Source organism: Ahaetulla prasina, chromosome 8 (assembly GCF_028640845.1).
Source record: "Ahaetulla prasina isolate Xishuangbanna chromosome 8, ASM2864084v1, whole genome shotgun sequence".
Lineage (NCBI taxonomy): Eukaryota > Metazoa > Chordata > Lepidosauria > Squamata > Colubridae > Ahaetulla > Ahaetulla prasina.
This window is the reverse complement of record NC_080546.1, coordinates 17,680,099-17,698,712: the sequence shown is the minus strand read 5'-3', so window position 1 is coordinate 17,698,712 and position 18,614 is coordinate 17,680,099. Positions and strand designations below refer to the sequence as shown.

The window sequence follows — 18,614 nt, the reverse complement described above, 5'->3', positions numbered from 1 at the left end:
GCATTGTTTATTGTTGTTGTTGTTGTTAGTTGCGAAGTCGTGTCCAACCCATCGCAACCCCATGGACAACGTTCCTCCAGGCCTTCCTATTCTCTACCATCCTCTGGAGTCCATTTAAGCTCAAACTTACTGCTTCAGTGACTCCATCCAGCCACCTCGTTCTCCATTGTCCCCTTCTTTGTTTACCCTCAGTCGATCCCAGCATTAGGCTCTTCTCCAGTGAGTCCTTCCTTCTCATTAGGTGGCCAAAGTATTTGAGTTTCATCTTCAGGATCTGGCCTTCTAAAGAGCAGTCAGGGTTGATCTCCTCTAGGACTGACTGGTTTGTTCGCCTTGCAGTCCAAGGGACTCGCAGGAGTCTTCTCCAGCACCAGAGTTCAAAGGCCTCAATCCTTTGGCACTAAGCCTTTCTTATGGTCCAACTTTCACAGCCATACATTGCAATTGTTTACTGAGCCCTAAGCAATATTAGTACATGATTCTGATATTTTTTTTCTCCCATAATCCTGACTTTGCAAGTTGGTGCATGAAAGTTGAACTTTTTTTAAATTGGTAATGCTCAGATTTTGTGCTGCTAAAAAAAACTGCATCAAAGAGGAAGAAAAACAACACCAAACGTTTAAGTCTTTTTTCTTAATCATTAAAAAAAAATGTTGGACTGGAGCCAATCCCTCAAATATGTATCACAGGAGACTTTGTTGTCTGAGGATTTTGAAAAATATGTATTTTTTTCAAAAACTCAAGTTATGTAACATTATTCATGGTGCCAGTGTCCCACGATGGAATAAAGAATGGGATTGATTGCATGGGAGGGTGGAGCTAAATGTACTCAAAATTTAAAGTGAGTCAGCTTGGAAAAACTAACGCAATGACAGCCTAAAGCATGAATAGAAAGAACACTTCAATTAAATTGTTTTGGGTCATGAGATGATTACTTATTAACTGGCAAGGAGGGTAGTTTCTCAAGTGGGCAAGACAAACTATAAATTTATAAAGAAAGGTGCATGTTCTTCTGATCCTTAGCTTCTGTATCATTAAAATTTAATCTTGCCACTACAACTTTTCCCCGGTTTGAATTCATTATCAGTCCTCATTGCCAATTTCCTCCCAACACACACACACCCGCCATCCTTTGTGTAAATTGGATGCAGAATTTGTGTAGCATCTCTGGTGTGGTTGCACTACAGAATTACATTGGTTTGATGTTTTTAAAGCAGTTTTAACATGTTCAGTCAACAACCTGTAATTGAATTCTTTTATCACATGCTCCAAACAATGAAAAAGTTATTAAGGGTTATTTTCCAAATTGAGAAGATGAAAGAGTTGCTAACAAAGAGAAGACAAAAAAGCAGTTAACTCTGTATTAATGGTGTGTGTGAAGCATCTTACTACACTGTACCAAAGATAATTGAATTAATATTCAGTAAAATACAGTTCTTGATTTTTGAAACTTGCATAACTTTGCAAGGAATAAAAGCTGCCGGGTCTCCAACGATATCATAAAGCAGCAAACTTTGGAGAAAGTTTCATGTCTCTTTTTCCCTTCTCCCCACCCCTGTCCCGGCCCTGCCCCCACTTTATCCTGAGTAGTTACTCTCTTTAAAAGAAGAGTCTGTCACTGGTTATCCTGTTTTCTATAACACAGACAGACAACTCTAAAGTGGGTAACTTCCACCTGTTCATTCTGGAGACAATGATTATACATTTTTCTAGTCAATTTCCTGACTGATGGAAGAGTCCCTTCTCAATTGTGGCCCTGCCTTACTCTAGAACACATGTAACTCCATGTGGCCAGAACACTAACTTAAAAACAGCTAAGTCTTCCTTATTTTTATTCATTTATTTATTCGGATTTTATTTCACCTTTATTTCTAAGTAACTCAAAGCCACGGACATACCTAATACTCCTTCCATTTGTCTCACAACAACACCTGTGTGAGGTAATTTGGGATGAAAGAGCTGGCCCAAAGTGACCCAGCAGGCTTTTATGCCTAAGGCGCGCGCACCCACACACACACACACACACACACACACACACACACACACATTCACTCCATTTTTGCTGGCAGAGGGCTGCAGGAGGCCATCATGGGCAAAAAATGGGGCTTAGGGGAGCTGCGCATGCCCCCCACCCCACCCACCCACCCCGCTCTGTTTTCACTGGCAGAGGGCTAGCAAAACAAACTAAAAACAAAACAAAAGGAAAAATATTTCCCCTTTTGCATTTGAATGGAAAAATGGGAAAAGAGCAAGGAAGGAAAAAAAAGGGAAGGGGGAAGGAAGGAGAATGAAGAAGAAAGGAAAAAGAAGAAGAGGAAGGAAGGAAGGAAGGAAGGAAGGAAGGAAGGAAGGAAGGAAGGAAGGAAGGAAGGAAGGAAGGAAGGAAGGAAGGAAGGAAGATTATAATGAGAGGGAGGGTCTGAGGGAAGTCCTGTTTTAGCACTTGGCCACCACAGGCGCCCCCCCCCCAAGACACAAGTGACGTCGAGCTGACCGTGCCCACCCACCCCACCCATGCCCCTCCCCCCCTCCCAAGGTCAAATACAACCCTGATGCGGCTCTCAATGAAATCGAGTTGGAGACCCCTGCTTTAAAAGATGACTCTGATCCAACATGATACCTGGACGTGTTTTGTCTTATTTGTACCTGTACAAAGGACAAGTCCTATACTTAACAGCCTATATTATCAGCTGCCATCAGACCCAGCAACTCTGCTCTTTCTCCCTCACTTGTCAACAGGACATGATGTGTCACACTGTCATATCCTGTGTTCCTGTTCGTCACCCCTAGTTACCAGGTCAAAGTAGGGAAAGACATATGCATGTGATTTTTCATAATTTTACAATGTAAGGAAAAGATGGGAACCTTAATGCTTAACTGACAGACGTTCTCTGTTCTCTGTACTTCTACACAAAGATACAGTTTAATTTCTGAATAACATGGATGGGGCTGTACCTCACTAATAAAACAGGTACCTTGTATCTGAAATGTTATTGGTTTAAACCCTGGTTGTGCATCTTGTTGCCACTTGTGACTGCATGACTGTAACTTGTTGCTTATATTCTTGCGATTTATATTGATATTGTTTCCTAGTATGATTTGATTGCTTATTGTAACGTATGAATGTCACTGGGTGTTGGGTCCTTGTGATTCTTGACAAGTGTATCTTGTCTTTTTATGTACACTGAGAACATATGCACCAAAGACAAGTTCCTTGTATGTCCAATCATACTTGGCTAATAAAGAATTCTATTCTATTCTGTCTTGTCCTGTCCTGTCCTGTCCTGTCCTGTCCTGTCCTGTCCTGTCCTGTCCTGTCCTGTCCTATCCTATCCTATTGCTGGGAAATCTGAGCCAAATCATTGGTATATTTAGTTAACAGTGCAGGTGTAATATATTGTGTGAGATACCTAGGATTGACCCAAAAGCACACAAAAAAATTACCACCTTTGAACCAAAGTTTTGAGCCTCTGTCCCCCTCGAAAAGCTAGCTCAAATCTCGAAAGATTTTCATACGCACTTATATGAGGCTGCTAAAGGTTCGTGACATTTTGGCAGATTTACGCTTCATCCTCTTGAGAGTCAAATATTCTCAGCCAAGATTTTGTGATCATGTGGCCTTTTTATTTAAAAAGGTGAGGCGTTAGGGGAATCTCTTCAGTTCTGACAGCGTTCTGGGATCCTTGGATGTTGCACTGCCTATCAATAAATTATTGAGGTTACTTTAACTTCAGGTTACAGACTCTGAAAATGAAAATGTGTGCATTTTATTTCTAATATAAATACCTGTGTTGAGATACCACAGGAGAAGAAAGAACTATATTCTATATTTTTTTTCTCAATGGCATAGTTTTGAATGTTTAAATGTGTTTCCACAAAAGCCTAGAAAAATCGAGTTTGTTAGTCCACTTCCTAGGACAATGATGGCTAATCTTTTCCAGACCAAATGCCCAAAGCACATACGAACCCCCAAAATGCAATGTGCACAGCCTCCACACATGCATCCCACCCGCCATGCATGTACCCTGCCCCCCGTGCATGCGCATGCACAAAAACGGCCTCCCCAGGCTCTGGAGGCCAGCAATGGGCCCGCTTCTGGCCTTCCCAAACTTCCAGTAGGCCCATTTTTTGCCTTCTCCGAGCCTCCACGCACGCCCTGCACTTACCTGCAATCAAAACGGGCCACGTGGGGAGTCCTGGGAGGGACAGGGTGGGGTGGGTCAGCCAGAAGAGGGATTTGGGGTTCTCCAAAATGCACAGAATCTTAGCTAGAGGTTCTCGCGAACCCCCAGCAGCCCACCCCTGACCATGCTGTTATAAATCAGTGCAGAAAAACAGAGAATGTAAGGAATGACTAAATAAAAGTCATCAAATGTAGTTTAAGGTACAACACAGCAGTCGTAAATTCTTGTATAAATAAAAGTAAAATCTAACTATTGCAATTGCTGGTTGAAATCAGTGGAGATATAGACATTCTTTTTGAAATAAGGATGATACTCCAGACTCTAAAAATGTTAACAATTATTGCATTTGAACTTAAAGAACATTATTCAAAAGAAAATCTGTTCTAGGTGTTCTGATTTAATTGTCATCCTACTTTTTTTAGTGATTTAGTTCAACTGAACTCCTGACCTACTTATATGCAGATGACTAATAATTTTCTTTGGATAAATTCATAAGGGAGGCTGGCATCTGTCAACATTTACAGTCCTTTTTTTTCCATTGATTTGGAAGGTTGCAACCTTGTGATTTTCTAGTCATGAAATATAGACAGTGGGAGGGTGGGTGGTTGGTGTAAAAGGCCCTGCAGGATGTATGGTTTTGAATCAAAGCTAGTTTAGAAGCATAAATTTATACCGCGAATAAAGGCAAATATACGTTTCCCAGGATTATGTTGCAGGATCCAATCTGGGTCGGTCACTGGAATCAGAGGTTTAGTGTTCCGAGCTTTCGGATTCTTGCTGGAGCCCATCTTCTCTATGTGTGTGCTCTGGGCTATTTTGTGCGTAGTATTTTCCCTGAGGATGGATTCCAGCACAAGTCTGAAAGCTGAGAAGATTAAATCTCTGAACCTCAGAAGTTTAAATGATAGATCCAGATTGGATCCTACAGATTTCTCTACTAAAAATTTTACATTAATAAACCTCAAATTGGCGTTTAATAATCAATCAAGTTGAATTGTGTTTTTTTTAATTTTCAGATTTATAAATCATCATAAATCATTTATAAATTATCACAGGAAGTTTAGAAGAGGCAATAGCTGGGAAGCTACAGTGTTGGCTTCATTAGGGAATTGTTGACTTTCTGATTCAATTAAATCTAGTCCAGGGGTCTCCAAGCTTGGCCACTTTAAGATTTGTGGACTTCAACTCTCAGAGTTCTGGGAGTTAAAATCCACAAGTCTTAAAATGGCCAAGCTTGGAGAGCCCTGATCTAGTGTTCTCTATCCATTAAATTATATAGTGGCCCTATCCACATATCCTTACAAGAGTTTTCTCAAGCATTTCCGTACCAAAATAATTTCTTAATTGAGACAATACATTTCCTCCTCTTCCCCCCCCCCATATTTTAAAAGACATTTTTAATACAAATTTGAGATTGTGTTTCTTACATTTGTACTGTAAGATTCATACTTTGTAAAAACCAAAATGTCATTTGCCATCATCTCTCTCAGAGATTTAGATAGGAAAATACAATTGTTCCTGAGTTGCAAACCAACAAATAGTAACTTTCTTTCTTACTTTCTTCTCTTCCTTTCTAGTATCTATCTCTTCCCCCTTATGACTATAACCATGTTGCTTGTATCTTTTAATTTATATTGTTTTTATTTGTTTCCTAGTATGATTTGATAGCTTATTAGTAACCTTGACTATCACTAAGTGTTGTATCTTTTTATTTTTGATGAATGTATTTTATTCTCCTTATGTACACTGAGAACTTACGCACCAAAGACAAATTCCTTGTGTGTCCAATCACACTTGGCCAATTAAGAATTCTATTTGTAATATTACATAGTGGTATATATACCAGGTTACAGTTATGAGCTATTAATTAATTCACTTCTTAATCAAATATAATGGAATTGGCAAAGGTATTTAGATAAGTACATAAATGAAAGCATGCTGCAAAGTTTCTGAAATAGGCTATTCCTCTTATTACAGTTATTAATTTGAGCTTTAGAAACCTGAGCTTCCACTTGTAGTTCAGACATAATGGAAAATTATGCAATTTCTCTCTTCATTCTTCTGTAGACATAGGAAATGTGAAACTTTACTATATGGTAAAAAATTTGATTTCCGTCTAGTTAGGCAAATATCAAGATCAGATTATTATTTCCAATCTTCAGTTTTAACAGGACCGTTTAAAAAAATAGAAGTGACAGCCTCACAATCGAAACCCCATTCATCCATCCATCCATCATCTATCCATCTATCTATCTATCTATCTATCTATCTATCTATCTATCTATCTATCTATCTATCTATCTATCTATCTATCTATCTTAAATACCAGCCATCTAGCCTGGAGGCGACTCTAGGCAGCTTACACTCATTAAAAAACCAGCATGAAACATTCAAAATTAAAACAATAAATAGAACCATTATTATTGATTTAAAATTGACAAAGATGGGAAGGAAGGCAGCCAGATACACAGTTCTAGCAGGTGAGGGCCTTTTATTACTCTGTTAACCAACTACCTCCAGAATGACGTTCTCCCATTGGGGTGTCATACTAGTTATACACTTCAGTACAAATATGTGGGTGCAGATGTCATGAGAGGGAAGCACGATGTTTCAGAGCAGGGGTGTCAAACTCAAGGCTCCAAGGCCAGCTCCGGCCCTCTGGATGCTTAAATCTGGCCCATGGGGCCGGCCTGGAAATAGCAAAGCACCGGCCCACGATGCCTCTGGCAGCCAAAATGGGATGCGGGGGGGGGGGGTTTGCACATGGCCTGTTTTTAGCCTGGATGGTCTCCTGCAGCACTTTGCTGGCCAAAATGGGGTGCGAGAGGATGTGCATGGCCCCTCTGCTCCCCATTTTGGCTGGCAGGGTGCTGGAGGCATCCGTCCCTCTTCCCCCTCCCAGCCAGCCCGCGGAGGAGAACTATTACGCTGATCCAGCTCTCAGACAAATCCAATTTGACACCCTTGCTCCGGAGGGTAGAAGCCAGGGCAGAAAAGATTCTTTTTCTGGACCTTTTTACCTGTGTCATAACATGCATACCAATGGAGGTGAGGAATTTCATTTATAAAATTGTGATCATCTTTTTGACTTGTTGATCATCTCCTGCAGAAACTCCTGGTTAACCTATAACGGATTTCAATAAATCACGTTTTCCTTCTTGTCAGATATTATAGACAGAAAAAAGAAATGGGTGATATAAATCAGAGTGAAAAATTAGCCCGATTCACCCGTAATACCAAACCATAATGGGTGGATCCAAGCATTACATTAAACCCAGAGCAAACAAACCAGGTTGTTCCTTGGTCTTTTGACCCAGTGCTCTCGATTCCGCACAATTGGAACCTGATTTCTGGGATTCCATAAAAAGAATCCAAATCTTAGCATTTGTGTGAAAGAATAAACTAGAAAAATAAGAAGACGAGTTTCCTTTAAAGATTTCTGTGATATTTAATACCCTGTCATTTTTAGATCTCACGGCTTTTTATAATGGATAGATGACTCGGCGACAAAAGCTGCAGATAAGCTTTCAGTGTTTGATCTGTTTTTGATTAGATGGAAAATTCCCTCCTTTCATTCTTTTTTTTTGTTGATAAAACCTGATGACTGGCTCGTTCTGGGTACACTGAGGCTTGTGCAATAAAGAAAAGTAAACGTTCAAGTTCTGTCTTAAAATATTGCCACGTAGAGCAAATTCCAAGATTGGAGAGATAAAAGGTTTGCTTAATATAACAAATTTGGCAATAAAGGTGCTTACATTTTTAAGAACTTAATATGCTTTAATGGATATGGGGGGGGGGGGAGACAAGAAAGCAAACTTGCCTATCTGATTCCTTATTATTGTAGAAGATGATACTTGTTAGTTTAATAAAGTGACCTTTCGTCTCCAGTCTTAATCTGGATTGATATAATTTTGAGTGATAACTTCAGCGGTTGCAGATGGGTAGGAAGGCCTATTTTTCAGGGCCACACAATCATTTTATAAACCAGTCTTTATTGATATGTAGTGAAAATATAAATCATTAGCAGGGCCTTCCTTGTCACCAGCAGTATACAAATCAGTATAAATAAAAATGTGCTCAGTTACATTCAGTTAAAAATACACGTCGTAAAAAAGAAAACTAGTAAGAAAGAAAAACATATTCACAGATACACGCACAGCCATATGACTACAGATATATTCAATAAGTGATAGCTATATATTAGTTAGATTAATGATTGCTTGCTCATTGGGCACATTTTTGAGGTTAAAGTATGACTGTAAATATCTGGGTATCAATGGCTATAAGTATGGTTTCCAGCAATGCAACTTTAAGATCCTAAATGTGACATGTTCTCACATTCTCTCTAAATCAGGGGTCTCCAACCTTGGTAACCCTAAGCCTGGCGGACTTCAACTCCCAGAATCCCCCAGCCAGCAAAGCTGGCTGGGGAATTCTGGGAGTTGAAGTCCTCCAGGCTTAAAGTTGCCAAAGTTGGAGACCCCTGCTCTAAATGATCATTAGGTAGGACTATAATTCAAATGAGAGGCCATTAGGAAATATCAGGGTTGTCCTCTAAAATGAACAACTGCAAAGAAGCCTGTGGCAGATAACCTTTGTATTGTTGCCAATAACAAACATGTCTATCTGTTCACCAGGAACCTTCATCCCAGGAGTCAGGAACGATGGCTCCTTTAAGACTTATGAACTTCAACTCCCAGAATTCCTGAGTCAGCATCGTTCCCCACCCCTGCTTTATCCTTACCTCTTTTAAAATTAATTTCCAGCATGTTCTCATATCTATAGGCCATTAACAAGCATAAATATTGCATAAAAACATACCAGTAGTTCTCAGTGATGAAATTCAGCCGGCTCTATCCGGATCGCGTGGTCCGGTAACGCCAGCGGATGGAGGCTCCACCCACCCGCCTGGACGTCATCGTGTTCTGTTTTTGACTCTCTGTGCATGCGCACAGGGCTCTGCGCATGCATGGAAGAAGCGTGCATGCTTACATTTGCGAACCGGTAGCGAAGGTAAGTGAATACCACCCCTGGTAGTTCTCAATTTATAACTGGTTACTTAGTGATTATTCGAAATTACGATGGATCTCTGCAGAACTACTTATGACCCAGTTGGAAGTTCTGACAGGTTTGCCATCACATGATTTCATTTTGAGTACTTGATAACTGATCTGTTTTTGTGGCTCTCACAATTGCATGGCTGCAATTTTTTGCTGGAAACTTGTGTTTACTTTTGATTTCCAGCAAAAAAAAAAGCCCATGTAATATAATGGGTTTATTTAATGACCGCAATGTTTGCATAATGACTGCAATATTTGCTTAATAACTGCCGCAAAAATGTCATAAAATCAGTCATGGCCACATGGTAACCTGCTTAATTACCACCATGACTTACAGTCATAATTTAGGTATCAATTATGGTTGTAAATCAAGGACTACTATATTTTAGGAAGTTAAATAATATGAAAATATGAATTCTTTATAAGTTTCATAGAACTCTCAAACTCAAGGGAGAGGCCCCTGTTAATGTGACTGCATCTGCCATCTGGGCTGTTGGTCCTAGTGGAGCAATTCCACTTTCTTTTCCTCCTTCAAAATATGGGGATCTTAATTTTTCTAAGAATGCATGTAGACCTATAAAATCTAACAAGCAGATTTTAAACTGAGGATGCCTGCAAGCAAATGTAGCAACTGCTAAGATTCTACACACGTACAAAAATAATAGTTGACTCACTGGATTTTCCCAGTCCTCTGAGCCATAGTATGGTTGGAGATCAGTTGACTGATTTATTGTGTACCAGGATGTGTGTCTTGTGGCAGGAATATTTTGTTTAGTGGTGTATGTGACTCCCATTGTCAGGAATTATTTATTAAGCTATTGTTGAACAAACCGTTGCTAAACATAAAACACGAACTTAGACTTAAGGAGGAAATAATTTACTGAAAGGGATAGCTAAAAGCAAGCCTTTGCACATTTCCCATATTTATCCCATATCAAATGGCAAAGTCAAGGAGTCCTTGACTTATGGCCTTCAACTGAGCCCAAAATTTCTGTTGCTAAGCAAGACGTTTGCCATCTTTTACGACCTTCCTTGCCACAGTTAAGCCAATCTCTGCAGTTGTTAAGTTATTAACACGGTTATTAAGTGAATCTGGCTTCCTCATTGGCTTTGCTTGTCAGGAGGTCGCAAAAGGTGACCATGGGGCACTTCAACTGTCATAAATACGAGTCAGTTGCCAAGCATCTGAATTTTGATCACATGACCATGGTGCTGCAACGGTTGTTTGGTGTGAAAAACAGTCATAAGTCACTTTTTTCAATGCCATTGTAACTTTGAATGGTCACTAAATGAACTAAAAGTCTGTAGAGATTCTTAGTCATCCAGGTCAGGGGTTTCCAAGCTTGGTCACTTTAACACTTGTGGACTTCAACTCCCAGAGTTCCTCAGCCAGCAAAGCTGGCTGAGGAACTCTGGGAGTTGTAGTCCACAAGTCTTAAAGTGACCAAGCTTGGAGACCCCTGATCCAGATCATGGTTGTCCCAAAGGTGCTTTTTCAGGAGGCAACTGGACTTTCTTGTTTTTCCTTTGAAGACATTTTGCTTCTCATCCAAGAGATTCTTCAGCTCAGTCTGGATAGTGGGGAATGGAAGAATTTATATTGCTTTCAGACAGCTGGCCATTTGCATCCTTTTAGAGCAGGGGTGTCAAACTCGATTTTATTGAGGGCTGCATCAGGGTTGTGGTTAGCATCAGGGTTGTGGTTAGCAGGGACGGGGGCAGAGTGGGTGTGGCTAGGGTGGGTGGGGCCAGCTTGACATCACTCGTGTTGGCGGCCCCTGGCGGCCTGAGCACTCTGCCAATGAAAATGGGTTCCCAAGCTCCATTTTCAGTCATGAAGGCTTCCTGAGCCCTCTGCCAGCAAAAATGGAGCCGAGGGTGGGACCACACACGTTGGCAGAGGGCTGCAGGAGGCCGCCACAGCCGAAAACAAAGCCTGAGAGGACCGTACACAGCTCTCCCTAGCTCTGTTTCATTGGCAGACGCACCGCGGGCCAGTCCTTCGCTGTTTCCAGGGTGGCTGCGTGGGCCACATCTGGCCCGTGAGCCTTGAGTTTGGCAGCCCTGTTTAAGAGCGTCTTTGAACCTCCAGGTGCTTCAACCAAGGACTACCTGTACAAGGTTGAAGTTTTTCTCCTGTTGGCAAACACAGAATCTAAACCTGCACTAGATATGTCTTGCCCAATGCTCAGATAGTGAAATCATTTCACAAAGGGCAATAGAGTGACTTTGCTGTAGTAGTTAAGGTGCTGGCTAGAAACTAGGAGACTGAATTTTAGTTCCCCTTCAGCAGACTGGGTGACTTTGGGCCAGTCACTCTCTCAGCCCAACCCACCTCACAAGATTGTTGTTGTGAGGAAAATAGGAGGAAAGAGTAGAGCGTTAAGCCTTGAGTTACTTACGAAGTATTAAAAGTGGCATGAAAATTAATACATAAAATAAAATTTATTTGGCCTGTTAACAGTGCTTGTTTTGGAGTATATGCGCGTGTTCAAAAAATCTACAATTTTGAATGCTCAAATTTTATTTAGGTTTATAAAATATCTATAATTAGATTTTTTTTATCTTGGGTTTACTTATTCTGTTTGCAGTCCTCTGCAAAACCCAGAAAAAATCACAATATTTCCATAGAAAATTAACGACAAAGGATATAAAAGGGGAAATAGTAATCAAAAATGCGTAAAACCAACAGGTAATTGAATGGTTTATTTTAATATGGGCGCGAAGCCGGATTGTATCATGAATTAGATTTTTTTTTAAATTGTCTTTATCCAGCTAGTTTTGGTTGCTAGGGAAGGAAAGTTGGAAAGTTTAAAATGTGGCTTTTTTTAAGCAGGAGCGTCGCAAAGCACCGCTTGCTACCTAAAGCGCAAAGGCGCGGCTTGGCAGAAGGCGAAGGGACAGGCTGTATGTGTGATGCGTGTCCTGGTCACGTCTGTTTCCTCCGGCCTCTCTCCCTCCCTCCCTCCTCCCCGCCAGTGAATGAGAGCAACGTGCTTGACGTGATGTCAATTGCCTTGTGGCAAAGTCCCGCGGCGCGGAAAGCCTCATGTTTGAATGGGAAGCGTGTGAGATGCTTTCCTCCAGCCAAAAGCGGTTATAACTAAAAGCTTTGGACCCAAGGCGGCAGGATTGAAGGGGGGGGGTGTTCCATTTTCTGCCCTCTTTAGCGTGAATCAATCATTTCCAGGAGGAGGGCAGGAGATTTCTTCCCCACCCCACCCCTCCCGTCGCCCTGCAGCAGGCAGACCAGCTGCCCGCAGCCCCTTATGCGCCGAGGCGACCCTCAATCCAAACGCAGCTGAGCGGGCTGTCTTTCTCCCCCCTCCCCCCGTGTGAACCACAGTGTAACAGTAACGGAGTTGGAAGGGACCTTGGGGGTTATCTAGTCCAACCCCCTGCTCACGCAGGAGACCCGTACTAGGGATTCGAACCGCCGATCTTTCTGATCGACTGAGCCACCTAGTCCTTCCCATGGCAGAAAAAGCTCTTTTGGGCAGCAAAGATTTTTCCCTATACCGAGGAAAGCCCCTTGCACAGAACAAACGGTAGAACCAGACCCTTGTTTTAAGAGTCTCCTGCTCGAAGCAGGGGGTTGGTAAAGGTTCCCCTCGCACATCTGTGCTAGTCATTCCCGACTCTAGGGAGCGGTGCTCATCTCCGTTTCAAAGCCGAAGAGCCAGTGCTGTCCGAATTCGTCTCCGTGGTCATGTGGCCGGCATGACTCAACGCCAAAGGCGCACGGAACTCTGTTACCTTCCCACCAAAGGTGGTCCCTATTTTTCTACTTGCATTTTTTAACGTGCTTTTGAACTGCTAGGTGGGTAGACGCTGGGACAAATAACGGGAGCTCACCCCATTATTAGGGATTCGAACTGCTGAACTACTACGAGCTCAGCGTCTTAGCCATTGAGCTACCACGTCCCTTATGTCCCTCAAAGGTGCCTTTCCAACCTTATGAATCTATGCTCCTCGCGCCCCAGCTTCTCATTGCTGTGCAGACCAATGCCCTCTTCCCCCGGCATGGCTGCGCCCTCCTGAGAGTGGGGGTTGTTGAACTACAGTAACCATAATCCACTGCCCACAAGGAAGCGAGCTACCCACGATTTCGGAAAGCGGGGCAGAGTGCTTAATGATTCGGTGGGGGACGAGAGAGCCGGACTTAGATCACCCTTAATCGGCCTCCCTTGGGCCAGGCTGTTTCATAGCCCAGGGATGGACCTGGCAACCATCCACGCACGTGTGTGACACACACACACACGCCGCCTTGAGTTCTCCAAGTTAAAGCGACGCGGGTTAAAGGAAGCACCGACTGAAACCGCAGCGGGCGCCTGGTTGCAAATCAACCCTCGGCTGCGCCCGGGGGAGGCTGGCGTCTGCAGTCCCCACGCCTCCAAAAGCGCGTTGAAGGCTGAAGGAAGGCGGAGAGGATCCGTCCCGCCTGCCTCTCCAGCTTCGGCGCCCCGCAATCCATGATTGGTCGCATGGACAAGCGGGCGAAGGAAAAAGTTTCAAGTTACTCGGGGAGCGGATCGGCTGAACCGGCTGTTCCCGGTTGCGGCACTTAATTGGCTGCAGGAGGCTGGAGCTGCTGGTGGTTCCTCGGGAACAAAAGTTCAAAGAGGGAGGGAGGCGGGGGGAGAGCGCGGCATCTCCGCGGCCAGAAAAGGGGGAAAGCCCTCCTGCCGGCTGGGACCTGGCGCCTTCTCCGCGCTCGCGTGCAAGACAGACAGACAGCTGCCCAGTCGAGCCGTGCGCGCCGGAAACTGGCAAGCCGATCACTGGAGCAGGAAGGCGAAGCCAAGGGAGGTTTTTTTTTTTTTTGCAAGGGAAGTCAAGAGGCTTGACAGGCGGCTGGTGCCTGCGGGGCAAAGACAATCGTGCGAGAGGGGTGTGGTGGAGGAGAAGCCCGGTCCCGCTGCAAGAGGCGGAAGGAATCGAAAAGCTCCCAAGCACCAGCTCGCTCGCTCGCTCTCGCGGGACACTTTTTTCCGGCATGGCTTTGGAGATCGTCTCTCTGCAAAGGTAAAGAAGGAGGGGGGAAAAAGAGCCTTAACTTGGGTTTGTTGTCTGTTTTGAAGGGAGTGTGGGTGCAAAGCTGTCGCGCCAAGCTGCCTGCAAAAATATTTTCTCTATACCAGGGGTCTCCAACCTTGGCCACTTTAAGCCTGGAGGACTTCAGCTCCCAGAATTCTGGGAGTTGAAGTCCTCCAGGCTTTAAGTGGCCAAGGTTGGAGACCCCTGCTCTATACTGTGTAAAGCCTCGGCTATCGATCAAACCCACCCACCCCCACACACTTTCTTATCTTTAGCAAAAAATGAAATCGTTCTGTTTTTGGAACAAAACAAAAAAAGTCCCAAAGGTGCTAAGGCAACTGGACTTTCTGGTTTTTTCTTTGAAGACGTTTCGCTTCTCGTGCGAGAAGCTGCTTCAGCTCTGAAATAAGTTTTTCGGACCAAAAAAAAAAAAAAAGCTTTGGTGGGAGTTCGAACGGTAAAATGGAACGTCCCGTTTTTCTAGGAAAAGCGTTCATTTTCTCGATGTCGCTTTGATATGTGTTGATTTGATGGTGTACCGGTGTCCTATATTACTGTATGCTAAATGGAATTGGCTCCTAGACAAGGTCGTGTTGTATTGAGGCTTGTTGTTACAGATGTTTTGCTTCTCCTGTTGTTATGGGTTGTTTCTTATTTCCTGCCTCTTTACTGGACTTGCAGAAATATAGTCGATTGGCTTTTCCTATTAATAGATATAAATGGTATTTAACAAAATAACAGAGTTGGAAGAGACCTTGGAGGTCTTCTAGTCCAACCCTCTGCTCAGGCAGGAGACCCTACGCCATTCCAGACAAGTTATTGTCCAAATCTCTTCTCAACAGCCTCCAGTGATGGAGCATTCACAGCTTCTGCAGGCAAGCCCTTCCATAGTTCTCACTGTCAGGAAAATTCACCTTAATTCTAGATTACTATAGATAGCACTAGTGTGCGTTTGTACGAACCTAAATACAGAGTTTTATGTTTGGGGAAGAAAAACAGTTTTTACAAGGAGCAAAGAATGCACATTTTTCTCCTTTTTTGTTTCTTTTTCCACAAAGATGCCCATAGGTCTTTTCTCCTTCAGGGTTAGATACAGTTAGATAGAAATAAATTATCTTTTAATTAAGCAGTGTTCAGTACACATGTCCAAGAGTGAAATGCAATTTATTACGATGTAACATTATACTGCAAGCAGAGCAGGCGGCTAGGAACAAGTGTTTGCTCTATGAAATATTACTCTGTTGATCTTCCTTGCCAACTGTTTCTTCTCTAAGTTGCCTTGAGGTTATTTGTGATTATTTAACTCAGGACAATAGTTTCTTCTCTTACATGTAGTTGAAATTGAGAGTAAAGTTTGTACAAAATAGAATATAGTATAATAAACTACTTAAAAAGATAGTTTAAAAGATATTTTACAAGTTTGTAAACACATTAATAATTGCTTAATGTGTTGACCTGGCTGAATTTCCAAGCATATTTATTAGAGCATGTTCCTTTGCCTTGTTTAAATATGACACATAAAGATTATAATCTGAAGAAAGTGATGTAATATTAATATTGCTTCTTACATAATTTTTTGAGCTTTTTAATGTTACCGTAAGAAAAAAATACATTAAAAATTGCCTGCGTACCTTTCCTTTAGAGCAGTAAGAAAAAATCAGGGATTGACCAACAAACCAGATTTTGCTTTGCAATAATCATATTCTCCAAAAACTTTCATTTTGACTGTATTAATTTGGTTGGTTGGTTGGTTTTTTAAATGAATAACTTTGTTTTGTGCAAAACATCTTTCTTTTTAATTGCTTGACAATCCTGACCAGTGTAGACAAAGTGCCTGTTTATCAGCCTTCATTTGAAAACTTATCTGAAAATATATGAAATACATTAGTAGCTTTTCTGTGCTGAAAAATCTTCATTTACTGTTTTTTGTTTTGGGAAGTGAAATGTTTAGCTTAGAGGTCAGTGTGGGAGTGCCATGGGCTCAAAAAGTAGTCTTCCTGTTTTGTTTTGTAAATGGATATTTCTTATAAAACTCTCTTAAATTAACTTTTAGTTTATTATTAACTACTATTAACTTTGACATTTACTATATTTGAGCTGAGGGACAATATGGTGCAGAATTATTCATATTTCATATTTCAGAAACCGATTGCTCTCCCAAATTTATCTGAATTCTCACAAACTATAGATCTTCCCCCTTTCAGATGAGGTTGATCTTGTAGGTCATGCCATCCATTCCCCATTGGTGGTTCTAGATGTTTGAAGACCATCCATATCTGAAGCTTTTTGATCTCTGCAGTGGAGGAATCTATGACCTAGTGGCAGGGGTCTCCAAATTTAGCAGCGATGGACATCAACTCCCAGAATTCCTCTATTGAAGCATGGACCTCAACTCCCTCAGCATGGCTGGCTGAGGAATTCTGGGATCTGAAGTCCAGGTTCTTAAAGTTGCCAAGTTTGGAAACTTCTGGCCTAGCGCCAAGACAGAAATGTTTCAAAACATAGGTGAAAATTCACTTAATGAAAAATCTGTCCCACAGTAAACTAATATTCCGGGTTGATTTTTCTGATTTAATCTTTTCCTTGGCAGATTCCAGCAGCTAATAAATTTAAGTAGGTAAAATTATGTGCATTGTGCAAGGGAATTCTTTTGTATAGCAGAAAATTTAATCACCCTGTTTGCAGATTGAAATAGTGCCCTCCTGAAATCCTCCAGAGGCTTATCGTTTATCTTAAGGAACTGATGAGAAAAGGAGTAAGTTGTTATGGCAAAACAGACTCAGAAAGAGTTCAGCATATGGTTTCTTCTTTTTTTTTCTTCTGAGGAAAATATTCTTACTCTTATCAAACTTGGCTTGGCTATAACATCAGTCATGCTTTGAAACTCATGATGGTAAACATAGCATAATTGCTTTTATAATGCTAACAGATTACTGTGTATGAAAGGGAATGTTTGCTGTCATTATTATTAGTTAGGTCCAATGGTTAATCATTCATTTATACAATACAATTGAAGTATCATGTATTTATTAGGTTTTTATCCTGCCTTTATTACTTTATAAGTAACTCAGGACAGCGAACGTACATAACACTCCTTCCTCGTCCTTCTGTTTACTCCACAATAACAACCTTGTGAGATGGGTTGAGAGAGTAACTGGCCCGAAGTCACCCAGCTGGCTTTGATGCTTAAAGCAAGATTAGAATTCACTGCCTCCTTGTTTCTAGGCCTGCACCTTAACCATCACACCAAATTGGCTCTTCAGTTTATTATTTCCTTGTGTAGGGTAAAAATTGTGTAGGTAAAAAATAGGGACGCGGTGGCTCAGTGACTAAGACATTGAGCTTGTCAACTGAAAGGTTGGCAGTTCAGCGGTTTGAATCCCTAGTGCTGCGTAATGGGGTGAGCTCCCGTTACTTATCCCAGCTTCTGCCAACCTTTGAAAGCACGTTAAAAATGCAAGTAGAAAAATGGGGACTACCTTTGGTGGGAAGATAACAGCGTTCCGTGTGCCTTTGGCGTTGAGCCATGCCAGCCACATGACCACGGAGACATCTTCGGACAGCGCTGGCTCTTTGGCTTTGAAATGGAGATGAGCACCGCTCCCTAGAATCAGGAATGACTAGTGAAGGGAACCTTTACCTTTTCCTTAGGGTAAAAATGGATTTCCTGAAGGAAGTTCCATCAAATGTTTTGGTCTTCACCTCTTATGTCATACTACAATCTTCCCCTCCATACCTATGCCCATAAGGCATATTTAGTTAACCCTGATTTCAAAGTGGGGTCTTTTCAGCCAATTCATAGGTCCTTTTCCATTGGTTGTTCAAGATTTCAGAGCTTTTCTTGCTTCCCATCATCCTTCGCCAACATGCAATAAGCCATGCTATTAGGGTTGGTGGAAGTTGCCATCCATGTATAGGCAGATGACTCACTGAGTCAGCTGAATTGAGGAAAGAAGTAGGATTCGATAGAGATGTGATTGAAGATGTGACCTGGTATGAGTTGCTAATAGAAAACATAAATGCAAGCTTTATAAGCTGCTACCTTCTGGATCCCACCATTTGATACTCCCTAACCACAGCAGATCAAAGCTCTCACATATGCTGGAGGTGGCCTCTCTTTCTCCTTTTTGTGTATGGAAGGCCAGAGTGAGTACATTTCTGAAATTTGCCTTACAGTTCCCAAATCTTTTTGAGGCAGAAAATACATAAAAATAGTAGAATATGCCCTGGCTTAGCACATTTTAAAAACATTAATGCTCTTGCTCGCTCTCTTATATTCTCACTCATTTTCTCTCTTTCTCTCTCCCTCCCACCCCCACCCCTCTCTCTCTCT

The 18,614-nt window shown here is 42.0% G+C and overlaps 1 protein-coding gene across 4 annotated transcripts in view; it reads left to right on the top strand.

Annotated features, from left to right (window-relative positions):
• Nucleotides 1-18,614, top strand: part of FAM13A (family with sequence similarity 13 member A) — a 163,635-nt gene that overhangs the window by 81,958 nt on the left and 63,063 nt on the right. The window contains exon 1 of one of the 4 annotated variants that reach the window (XM_058193569.1): nt 13,567-14,269. The exons of the other annotated variants lie outside the window; for them this stretch is intronic. Within the exon in view, the coding sequence (XP_058049552.1) occupies nt 14,241-14,269 (29 nt within the window). The 5' untranslated portion in view covers nt 13,567-14,240. Of the gene's footprint in view, nt 1-13,566; nt 14,270-18,614 lie in introns of those variants that run through there. 4 annotated transcript variants of the gene reach the window in all.